This window comes from Chiloscyllium plagiosum, unplaced genomic scaffold, assembly GCF_037043375.1.
Source record: "Chiloscyllium plagiosum isolate Xiang-an unplaced genomic scaffold, Cpla_swu_hap1 HiC_scaffold_1, whole genome shotgun sequence".
Lineage (NCBI taxonomy): Eukaryota > Metazoa > Chordata > Chondrichthyes > Orectolobiformes > Hemiscylliidae > Chiloscyllium > Chiloscyllium plagiosum.
This window is the reverse complement of record NW_028270139.1, coordinates 30,696,368-30,708,959: the sequence shown is the minus strand read 5'-3', so window position 1 is coordinate 30,708,959 and position 12,592 is coordinate 30,696,368. Positions and strand designations below refer to the sequence as shown.

Below are 12,592 nucleotides of genomic sequence, written 5' to 3'. Positions count from 1 at the left end.
GGAGCATGAGGAGCAGATATTAGGAAGGTATGCCTCAATGGCGAGATTATAAACTTTGGTAAGCAGAAGTTCATTGCTTCAGAAATGGCATGGTTAATTAGATATTTTGCATTTCTGTGACTGAGTCCAGATAGGAGAAAGTGAGGATTGCAGATGCTGGAGATCAGAGCTGAAAATGTGTTGCTGGAAAAGCGCAGGTCAGGCAGCATCCAAGGAACAGGAGAATCGACGTTTCGGGAGTAAGCCCTGAAGAAGGGTTTATGCCCGAAACGTCGATTCTCCTGTTCCTTGGATGCTGCCTGACCTGCTGCGCTTTTCCAGCAACACATTTTCAGCTCTGAATCCAGATAATCCATTCTCCAGTTTTAAAATATAATAAAAAAAATTTCAAGAAGCAGAAATGTATGTATGCATGTACAGAATTTCTTTGCAATGCATGCAAAGCAGCTCTAAGATGTTAAAAAAGAAGAAAGTGAATACAATATAAGAATTATGAATACAATTACATGTTGTCCATTTTGATTCCATGCAAAAAGGTGGATTACTTGTGCACAAACTATTGAACATAATTAATGATATAACTAAAGGAGATTTATATTTGGAAATGTTTCTGGCAATGATGTGAAGGAAAATAACTTACATATAATCACGAGAAGTTAAGACCCAAGTGTAGTCTTCAGGTCAGGCAGGGGATAAAGTGTCAGGAATAATCAGACAACAACTAAGGAACAACTGAAACACGAGAAGTCAAAAGGGAAAGGCAGAATTTGGAAGTTAATAGGAGGGGTAAAAGTAATTTGGAGGAAGCGGGCAAGGCTCAAAGTTAAGGATGGTAGAGCAAGTGAAAGCAGTGTTTGAACGGGATAGAGAATATAAACGAGGTAAGAAGAAGCGAGAGCCAAAAAGTGTGGTGCTGAAAAAGCACAGCTGATCAGGCAGCATCTGAGGACCAGGAGAGTCGACGTTTTGAGTGTAAACTCTTCATCAGGATTGTGGGGGGGGGGGCAAGGGTGCTCAGGAGATAAATGGGAGGGCTGGGGGGGGAACGGTGGAAGGTAGCTGGGAATGTGATGAAGGCTTGGAGGGGGAGGGAGGTGGTGGTGGTGATACGTCAGAGTGGAGGGTGGAGCAGATAGGTGGGAAGGAAGATGGACAGGTAGGACAGTTTAAGAGGGCGGTACTGGGTTGGAGGGTTGGATCTGGGATAAGGTTGTGTCGGGGGGGGGGGGGGGGGGGGGGGGTTTACGGGGAAGATCAGGAAACTGGTGAAATCGGCATTGATCCAGTGGGGCTGGAGGGCCCCAAGGTGGAAGATGAAGTTGTCTTCCTCCAGGCGTCGGGTGGCCAGAATTTGGCGCTGGAGATTCTGGGTCATGTGCACAAATTAACCCCACCGCCCTGTGGCTGAACACTTCAACTCCCCCTCCCACTCCACCAAAGGACATGCAAGTCCTGGGCTGCCTTCACCACCAAATTCTAGCCACCCGACGCCTGAAGGAAGTACACCTCATCTTCCGCCTTGGGACCCTCCAACCACACAGGATCAATGTCGATTTCACCAGTTTCCTGATCTCCCTTACCCCCACTTTATCCCAGATTCAAACCTCCAACTCACCACTGCCCTCTTGAACTGTCCTACCTGTCCATTTTCCTTCCCATTTGTCTGCTCCACCCTCCACTCCAATCTATCACCATCACCCCCACCTTATTCTACCTATTGCATTCCCAGCTATCTACCCGCTAGCCCCACCCCCTCCCATTTATCTCTCAGCCCTCTGGCAAACCCCAACACTCCTGAAGAGGAGCTTATGCTCAAAACGTCAACTCTCCCGCTCCTCGGATGCTGTCTGACCGGCTGTGCTTTTTCAGCACCACACTTCTTGACTCTAATCTCCAGCATCTGCAGTCCTCATTTTCTGCCGGGGAGAAGAGAGGGGTCAGTAAGTTGGAGCATGAATGCAGGCTGCTAGAAGGCAGGTGGTTCAGTGAGGTCAGTGGATAAGGAAGGCAAGATCAAGTATAACTATATGGCAAAGCCAAGGGAAAAGCCTATGTGACAAAAATGAATGTCAGGTGGATGTTGAGAGTGTAGAACTGGATGTAGTGACCCTTTATGGCTGGTTTGGTGGCTGAGGGCAGGTAAAAGGCAGCAGAGAGGGCTAAGGCAAAAGGACAGGGAATCAACTGTAGAGGTGGTGGAACTTGAGAGCAGAGGCAAAATTAAGTGGAGAGAAAAAAATGGGGAGGACAAGACTAAATGGGCAATTGGAAACACAAGCTTTTCCATGATATTTCATCATTATTTGTATAAAAGAAATGAATAAGGAACACTGGTACAATGCCTAAAATATTTACTCTAAAATCAACAACTCAGGGAGACAAAGGGTTTTAAAAAAAAAATGGTTGCAACTGTGCTGCCAATGGCACAAAACACCCTACTCATGAACCAAAATTTATACCAATAGCATGATTATGTCTGATTATAAATTTGGATATAGGAATTAATAAAAAATGAAATTTGACACAAAGGTTGTGTACTGATAGGAAATGTGCACAGTTGAATAATTTTTTGAAATATTGCAAATATTTAGAGATCTTAGCACACTAGGAAATAACATGGATTAAAAAGAACTGAAAATAAAAATAAACACTATTTTACCACTTGCATTTTGGTACATTAAGGAATTAGAACTAACACTAGGCCTCTCTGATAATTAAAGCCAAAAAAAAGTTACCTGTTACTAAATGAATCCTGAATATTCTTCAAGTGCTTTCCATGGAGTGTTTCCATGGTCAAAGTATGGTGACTAGCAGAGTTATTGCTAAGTCGATCATTACTTTCATACACAGCTTCAATTTTCTGAATATGACTAGCATTATGGACTTTTAAGCTTTCAGTCACAACGCTTTTGTCTTTTGCTAGATTTGACTTTCCATCTGCCTCCAAAGAATTTCCACCTCCTTGTTTGAGTTCATCTTCATATATAGTCATTAGTTCTTTGTGTCTTCTGTTCTCTTTCAATACATCATGAGCATTCAGTCCTCTGTTATGCAGTGGTTGGTGAGAAGAGCTTGATTTGTGCTTTGGACTACTTTGTCTTTTGTTACCATCCTCAAAGATACTGTCCACGTTCAATGTTTCCCGTGATGGTTTCCAAACCTTACCCTTACTTCTATTCCTACCATTGCCTTTGTCCCTTGAATCTTGAGTGCTATGAGTATCATAGTCACTGAAGCTGCTGCTTTTGTTTTTATTGTCAGATGCATAAAATAATCTGTTTGATGTTGCTCTTGGTTGTGGAGTAGTTCTACCTTCACTTGAAGGTCCTTTTCTGTGACCACTCTGTACGTGTTGATCCCAGAAATGCTTCAGACCATTTCCGTGAGGTGGTGTTCCAGATTTTGAAGGAGATCTATCCTCTGAAGATATTGCGATCACAATGTAAGAAATATTGGATATTAGAAACATAGCATTAATTAGCACAAGAACAAACCAGCACTGTACATGCATGATTTCATAACAGTGAAATTACATTGCTACAAGCAATATTTAAAATGTGATATTACGTACTGCATGCCATTCCATCTTGGTTCTTTATGTCTGAAGTTCACCCCCTCCACCCCCCAAACTCTGAAATCCCTAACTTTACTGGTGCTGGTCATTATGTAGAGTCAGAGATGTACAACACTGAAAAAGACCCTTTGGTCCAACTCGCCCAAGCCAACCAGATATCCCAAACTAATCTAGTCCCATTTGCCAGCACTTGGTTCAAATCCCTCTAAACCCTTCCTATTCATCTCCCCATCCAGATGCCTTTGAAATATTGCAACTGTACCAGCCTCCACCATTTCCTCTGGCAATTCATTCCATACACGCAATACCCTCTGCACAAAACAATTGCCCCGTAGGTCCCTTTTATATCTTTCCCCTCTCATCCTAAACCGGTGCCCTCTAGTTCTGAACTCCCCCACCCCAGGGAAAAGACTTTGCCTATTTACTCTGTCCATGCCCCTCATGATTTTGTAAACCCTATAAGGTCACCCCTCGGCCTCTGATGCTCCAGGGAAAACAACCCCAGCCTGTTCAGCCTCTCCCTATACCACAAATCCGCCAACCCTGGCAACATCCTTGTAAGTCTTTTCTGAACCCTGATAGGAAGGAGACTGGAATTGCATGTAATATTCCAAAAGTGGCCTAACCGATGTCCTGGTACAGCTGCAACATGACTTCCCAACTCCTGTCCTCAATGCTCTGACCAATAAAAGAAAGCATACCAAATACCTTCTTCATTATCCTATCTACCTGCAACAAACCTGCACTATAAGGTCTCTTTATTCAGCAATACTGCCCAGGACCTTATTATTAAGTGTGTAAGTCCTGCTAAGATTTGCTTTCTCAAAATGCAGCACCTTGCATTTATCTAAACTAAACCCCATCTACCACTCCTTAGCCCATTGGCCCATCTGATCAAAATACCATTGTAATTTGAGGTAACCTTCTTTGCTGTCGACTACACCTCCAATTTTGGGGTCATCTGCAAACTTATTAACTATATCTCCTTTGTTCATATCCAAATCACTTGTATAAATGACGAAAAGTAGTGGACCCAGTACTGATCCTTGTGGCACTCCACTGGTCACAGGCCTCCAGTCTGAAAAATAACTCTCCATTACCACCCAGTCTTCCACCTTCAAGTCAGTTCTGTATCCAAATGGCTAGCTCTCCCTATATTTCACGAGATCTAACCTTGCTAACCAGTCTCCTATGGGGAACCTTGTCAAACACCTTACTGAAGTCCATCTCTATCATGTCCACCGCTCTGCCCTCAATCTTCTTTCTTACTTTTTCAAAAAACTCAATCAAGTTCGTGAGACCTGATTTTCCATGCACAAAGCCATGTTGACTATCCCTAATCAGTCCATATTTTTCCAAATACATGCAAATCCTGCTCCTCAGGATTTCCTCCAACAACTTGTCCACCACTGATATCAGGATCACAGGTCTATAGTTCCTTGGCTTGTCCTTACCATCCTTCTTAAATAATAGTACTATGTTAGCCAGCCTCCAGTCTTTTGGCACCTCACCTGTGACTATGATACAAATATCTCAGCAAGTTAAAAGGCTCTCACTATCCACTGGATCTAACCCTCGATTATCTTATATGTCTCAATTAAGTCGCCCCTCAACCTTCGTCTAACGAAACAGCCTCAAGCCTTGCAACCTTTCCTCATAAGACTTTTCCTCCATACCAGGCAACATCCTAGTAAATCTCCTCTGAAACCTTTCCAAAGCTCCCACATCCTTCCTATAATGTGGTGACCAGAAATGCATGCAATACTCTAAGAGCGGCCACACCAGAGTTTTGTATAGCTGCAGCATGACTTCATGGTTCCGAAACTCGATCTCTCTAGCACACTGTATGCCTTCTTAACAGGGATCTATGTATGGACACAGATCTCTCTGCTCATCGACACTACCAAGAATCTTACCATTCGCCCAGCACTCTGCATTCCTGTTACTCCTTCCAAAGGGAATCACCTCACACTTTGCTGCATTGAACTTCATTTGCTACCTCTCAGCCCAGCTCTGCTGCTTATCTATGTCCCTCTGTAACCTACTACATCTTTCGACACTATTCACAACTGCACCAACCTTAGTGCCGTCCACAAATTTACTAACCCATCCTCATCCAGGTCATTTATAAAAATGAAGAAACAGCAGTGGGCCTAAAACAGATCCTTGCTGTACACCACTAGTTAGTGAACTCCAGGATGAACATTTTCCCATCAACCACCACCCTCTCTTTTTTCAGCTAGCCAATTTCTGATCCAAACCACTAAATGACCCTTAATCCCATGCTTCTGTAATTTGTGCAGTAGCCTACCATGGGGAACCTTATCAAACACCTTACTGAAATCCATATACACCAAATCAATGGCTTTACTCTCATCCAGCTGTTTGGTCACCTTCTCAAAGAGGCATGACCTACCCTTCACAAACCATGCTGATCGAGATGATTATAAATCCTCGTATTACCGTTTCCAACACTTTACCCACAACCAAAGGCTCACTGGTCGATAATTGCCAGGGTTGTCTCTATTCCTTCTTGAACAAGGGTACATTTGCTATCCTCCAGTCTTCTGGTACTATTGCTGTAGACAGTGATAACATCAAGATCAAGGCCAAAGGCACGGCATTCTCCTCCCTGGCTTCCCAGAGAGTCCTGGGATAAATCCCATCCAGCCTAGAGGATTTAACTATTTTTACACTTTTAAGAATTGCTAACATCTCCTCTTTGTGAACCTCAATCCCATCTCGTCTAGTAGTCTGCTTCTCAGTATTCTGCTCGACAACATGGTCTTTTTCCAGCGTGAATACTGACGAAAAATATTCATTTAGCACTTCCTCCATCTCCTGACTTCATGCACAACTTCCCACTACTGTCCTTGATTGACCCTAATTTTACTCTAGTCATTCTTTTATCCCTCATATACCTATAGAAAGCTTTAGGGCTTTCCCTGATCCTATCTGCAAACAACTTCTCATGTCCCCTCCTCGCTCGTCTTAGTTCTCTCTTTAGGTCTTTCCTGGCTACCCTTTAACTCTCATTCGCCCTAAGTGAGCCTTCACATCTCATCCTAACTTCAGTCTTCTTCTTCCTCTTGACAAGAGATTCAACTTCCTCAGTAAACTACGGCTCCTGCGCTCGACGTCCTCCCTGTCTGCCAGATACATACTCATCAAGGACACACAGTAGCTACTCCTTGAATAAACTCCACATTCTATTGTGCCCATCCTCTGCAGTTTCCTTCCCCATCCTATGCATCCTAAACGATGAAAGACAGTACGCAATTAGAAAGTTCAAACTCTTTTCTCTAAGTGACAATTGATACTAGATAAATTGCTAACTTTAGAACTAAGTTTGAAAGAGATCTGTTAACCAAATGTATAAATGCAAATAGGACAACAGTGGGTACATAAGATCAAGTCACACATCATCTGTGATCTTGTTGAATGGTTCAAAAGAATCAAGGAACTAAATAGCCTTTTCTGATTCCCATTTTTTCCAAGTACAAATTGTTGCATTCTGAAATGGAAACTCAAATATTTCAGCCAAGGAAACACTCTATACAGCGCAGATTCCAAACACAGGATTTTTAAAAATGATAGTAAACTGTTTTGTGGTGATGCTGTATAACATGGCACATGGCATGAAACAGAACTATCTAAAATACTACTAAATAATATTTTCATTGTTATTAACCCAATTGCTAATCGCTCCAGAGATAAACCACACCAGAGTGTTTGAGAATAAGAAACGCATGTCCATCAGTATCTATCAATAATTACCATATGTATTCCAATAATAGTCAATGTAAAGGTGGACCCCCTATTTTTGACCAAAAGATCTAGAATTTTCCATACATTCATGTAAAAGTCAACTCTAGTTCGTCACAGATAACAGATCAATATTTATGAGTCAGTATGCTGGCTGTCCAATCCCATTCCGCTCCAGGTTTTCAGAATTACTGCTAATCATTATGTTTTTATTCTTTATTTGCTTAGAGATCAATGGGTTTCTGCTAATGATATGATATGAATTTTGACAGGCATGAACTTCAGCCCCGCATAAGAAATATCCATGTAACGGTCGACCCCATAAATTAAACCTTAACAGATATCAAAAAAATTCCATTATTGAGTATATTTGGCGTTCAACCAGACAGTCTGCAGATCTAGAAACATCTACAGCCTGAGGATCTGAAACCTGAATACAGGTTGAGGTAACTAGTTGTTGTTAGGAACAGCCACTTAACAAATGCTCTTAATAACTTAGATGGCAATAAAATGGCTTCTCAATGCAAATAACACAACAAAATGGCTTCTAAGCTGCAAATTGACAATTCTGCTAAAGCTGCATAAAATGGCTTTTAAGTTACTAACTGCTAATTCTGCCATAGCTGCATAATTGACTAACCACAGTCTTCTTCAATACAGATTAACAGACAATGCTCCCTTTAAAGCACAGAAACAACTGTACTAGATAAGACATTACTGGCCATCCTATATGACCTTCAGATACAGGTGCAATAGCTCGGTTAGTGAGGTAAGGATGGTCTGAGTGTTGGAAAATAAAGTTGGCTCCCAGGAAATATCATTGGAACAAGTAACTGTCAAATAAAGCAGTATTGTGTATTGATTGGCAATTGTTTAGAACGTACTATGCAAGCATGGCCTGTGCCCTACTTTAAGAAAAGTATAAATATATCTTTGTTTTAAGCCATGTGCCCAGCTCCTCTGAGGAACATGGAAGTGCATATCCTCTGTGTTTCTGGACTCTCTGTGCTTGGCTGTAGGAAAAGTAAAGAGTGAAGTCTTAAAAGCCAGACCGATTGAGTGTGTTTATTGACCGATCATGGAATGGCCAGAGCCCACCAGGGGTCCAGATTTTCAAAGGCCACAGAGTGGACTCCTGTGAAGTATATGAGTCAGATGGACTCATCACCACAATAGTGAAGTATTATTCAATTGATCTCTCAACTTATATTACTTCTATAGGTTGTGACTACTTATAATTAAATACAGACACATTATATACTTGTTCATGAACTTCATTTGCTCGTTATCTTGACCATTTCCAGTTAAAGATGGAGATTGAACAACTTACTTCTCAGAAATATCTTCAGATGATTACAATCTGAATTTATTCATATATACTGTGATAAAGATAAAATTACCATTTGCAAATTTGGATATTTTAAATAGCGATAGAAGGGCTTTGGATTCAGATCTGTGAAAGCTTTTTCTTTTTAAAAGGCTAATGTTATTTCGAAAGAAACACAAGTATCTTACCAAGGAAGTATGTACTCCACGTTTCTACCCTGATACTTGTAATTTTAATTAATGAAGCTTTTACATAAATACATTTATGACAAAAATAAATATAGAAACACTGGCAATTTACTTTGAGCTTGGTTCAGAAGAATCAGGTTTCGATTTAACCCTAATACAGGACTAGTTTTCAATTCAGAAGAACAATTTAATTTTAGCAGCAAGGCAGTTTTTTAGGTTTGTAGAACATACAGGTTGTTAAAGTTTAATAGGTTTCTTAGCTGTCAGAATGCCAGGTCCTCAGAACTAAAGGGAGGTTTTGTCAAAATTGGAAAGTGGTTTTCAAACAGCTTCAGTAATTCAAGAAAGAAAACTGTAGAGAGTCAGTTAAATAAGAAATTAAAGATCAAAAACAAAAGGGATATTAGTCCGGGAGGATTGCGTATTTTAAAAATATATTACTGGGTAAAAGGCTAAACCTTTATTATCGTTAATATCATTACCGTTTCAAATTAACTTGCATTTTGCTTGGTTTGTTGTTTATCTTATCAGAATAAACGTGTGCTCTTTTGTTCCTTGGCAGCCGAGTATGAATATTTTCAGCGATTAGCAACCACATTGATCAGTTACCAAAAGTTACATTTATGATCTATCAAGTAAGGTTTCATCCTGGAACCCGACATGCTCTAATTACCATCTGCTGGGATCATAATACAAAAAGGCAAGAGACAAGGTGAACCTCATCCTGCCCCCATATCTAGAGATCCCTTGACTTTAGCAGGGATCATTATAACTTTTCACGACTGTGAAGATTTTTGGAAACTTCCATACATGTCATTCCTTCTTGTTTCAAATAAAGTTCTTATCTAACTGCATTAGCCTAAATCACAGATATGTCTTCTTGGAATTCATTCCATACTCGGGCATTTTTTGTTATATTTGAAACATTGCCAGTTTGAAACTTCGCAACACATACATAACATTGTTTGGAATTAAGCACAAATAATTACCTTTTTACCCTGTTGCCATGTCTAGATTCAATATTGAGCAATTAATGACATAAGGCAAGACATAAGTAACAATCCAAGGCAAGTACAGCTTTGAAATAATAGATACTCAATCTGAATGGAATATTATTTTTCAATGTTACATCACTTTGGGCATATAAATCAACAGTGCAGGTCAAAACTAGTGGTACTTATAGCCTGGATTAACATGCAAATGAAGTTGTGTTAAAATGTGTATGGAGGACAGACGATCATTTTGTGTTATGCTTATATGCAAAAAAAAAAACACTTTTGGGATCCATGAACATTTCAATGAATAATATGTGAGGGACGATTTTATATATATATTACAAATGAAGCTGATAAAGAAGCATCCAATATATATTGGTAAACAATTAGGAAATACTGATACGCACTGCAAAACAAGGGTAATTATTCAACAGAAATACAAACTTTCCATGCTCCACAAGTCCAAATCAACCATTCACTATCCTGAATACTATCTTCATGATAATGAGAATAACATTTCACCATATTTCATTTGAGCACAAGAAATGGCAAGTCAAAATTAATAATTTAGATTTGGACTTCCAATTAAAGCCAAAGGAGCAGAAGTACTGATCTAGCTCAGAATCAGAAGACAGCAGGAAAACAATTTATTTCTCTTCCTAAACTTCGGCAACAGCAAGAAAACTTAGAAACAATGTCAGGATATCACTGGTGAAGTAAATTATTTACTGGATCAGCGCTGATTTCCATAGTAAAAACTGATCAAAGACATGAACCTTTCTGTCTGCTGTAGTCCGCTCTTCTTGGTAGCTTATCATTTTCTATTTTCTGGGGTTGTGAAGAACTCCTTGTATTGTGCGGCTTTTGAGTATGATCTTTTGAACGATCTCGCAATCGAAAAGGAATTTCATCAGGAAATACTTTAACTGTAAAAACACAAGTGTACATTAGTTCAGTACTGATATGCCAAATGATTTGGAGACATCGGTGTTGGACTGAGGTGTACAAAGTTAAAAATCACACAACACCAGGCTATAGTCCAACAGGTTTATTTGGAAGCACTAGTTTTTTGAGCGCTGCTCCTTCATCAGGTGATTGTGGAGTATAAGATTATAAGACAGAATTTATACCAAAAGTTTATAAATTCTGTGTCTTACAATCTTACATTCCACAACCACCTGATGAAGGAGCAGCGCTCTAAAAGCTAGTGGTTCCAAATAAACCTGTTGGACTATAACCTGGTGTTGTGTGATTTTTAACTTGATATGCCAAATAACTTTAATGCCACAAATGACATGCAGATTGCTTTCCTACTTCTGAAAGTGGTGTGTCTGGATTGTCATGTACTTTTTGTTACAAATAAAAATGAATTTACTGAAGATAATTTTTCAAAAGTAATCTCAAAATAAAACTTGCATACAAGGAAATCAGGCAAACAAGGGTGAGGTAACTGAACAGCATTTTCCATTCAACTCAACCAAAATCCTCTTCCCATTATATAGCAATGAGTTTGACATGAGGCTAGAGAAAGTGGAATTATGCCTACACTACTGAAAGTGAAGGTATTGTACTAAAACTGAAAGCCACAAAGGGGTACAAATGGTAGCTGCACAAACAAGTACTTGACAAAACTCCCATCATCTGAAGTAGTAATTTTTAATAAAAATATTATAGTTTAAATTGGAAAGACTGATTAACATGGAAAAGCAGAGAGACTTGGGGCTCAGGCTCACGTGACCATGGAAATGTAAATAATGGAATACAGGACTCTATACCAAATATACTGCGGGGTGGGGAGAGAGAGAAAGAGTTGTGATAGCATGGTCAATCAACAACAAAATCTTGGCATAACTGCAATTCGAGACTTCTTTGTGCAGGTTTACGTGGTACACTAAAACAAAGACACCCTTTCACCTTATCCATTCATGGGGTTTGGGGACTGATAGCTAGACCAGCATATATTGCCTATTCCTAGTTGCCTTCAAGGCAGCGATGGCGAGCGGTCTTCATGAACCACTGCAGTCCAGTTGGTACAGGCATATCAACAATTCTGCAAAAAAGGGGGCAAGTCGAGGGAGGGGAAGAGAGAGGGCGGGGTGACAGGATGAGGCAACAGGATGAGACGAGAGGGAGCAGAGTCTTACGGACAAGCTCGATTCCCTCTAAATATTAAGTAGCCAGACCCTACCTTTGCTAGTTGCTTTAAGCAGGTTTAACAAAGTCCAGGAGGGAATGCAGTTGGTCAAACACTTAGTTTTAAACAAAACAGTTTATTTACAAGATTACCAAATGAAACAAAAGAGAACAGAATACTGAATAACTTACCCAGCCGAAAATCTAACAGGTCATCCCAACTTAATGATGCTGTTCCAAATAGTTGCAATCCCATAAATACCCCTTGGCACAAAAGGTAAATTCAAACACAAGGACTTACAGGAGAGATGGCAGAGAGAGAGAGGACCTGCTTCTTTGGGTCCAGCAGCTTTTATCAACTGCCTGACTGCTCGCAGTGAATAGCCAGACTGCCAAAGACCAAACCAAACAGAGAAAAGCTGAGCTGGGAGAATTGGCCACTCCTCTTTCATTGCACAAGGTGTTTCTTTTAAAACTTAAAAGCCTTTTGCCTGAGGCAGTATCTGTTAGCTACAATCAAACTGGCCCTAAAACCTATCAAAGCCCAGACTCTTTTGGAGTCTGTGTCTTTTAAGACATCTCTGGAAAAAAACCAAGGACATAACCTTGT

At 40.2% G+C, this 12,592-nt stretch overlaps 1 protein-coding gene across 2 annotated transcripts in view; it reads right to left on the bottom strand.

The window, feature by feature from the left end:
* LOC122553126 (ubiquitin carboxyl-terminal hydrolase 53-like) overlaps positions 1-12,592 on the bottom strand; it is a 98,090-nt gene that overhangs the window by 39,215 nt on the left and 46,283 nt on the right. For both annotated transcript variants that reach the window (XM_043696686.2, XM_087985777.1), the window contains 2 exons: positions 10,626-10,775; positions 2,736-3,420 (listed from right to left, as the gene is read on the bottom strand). In XM_043696686.2, coding sequence (XP_043552621.2) covers positions 2,736-3,420; positions 10,626-10,775 — 835 coding nt within the window. The remainder of the gene's footprint in view (positions 1-2,735; positions 3,421-10,625; positions 10,776-12,592) is intronic.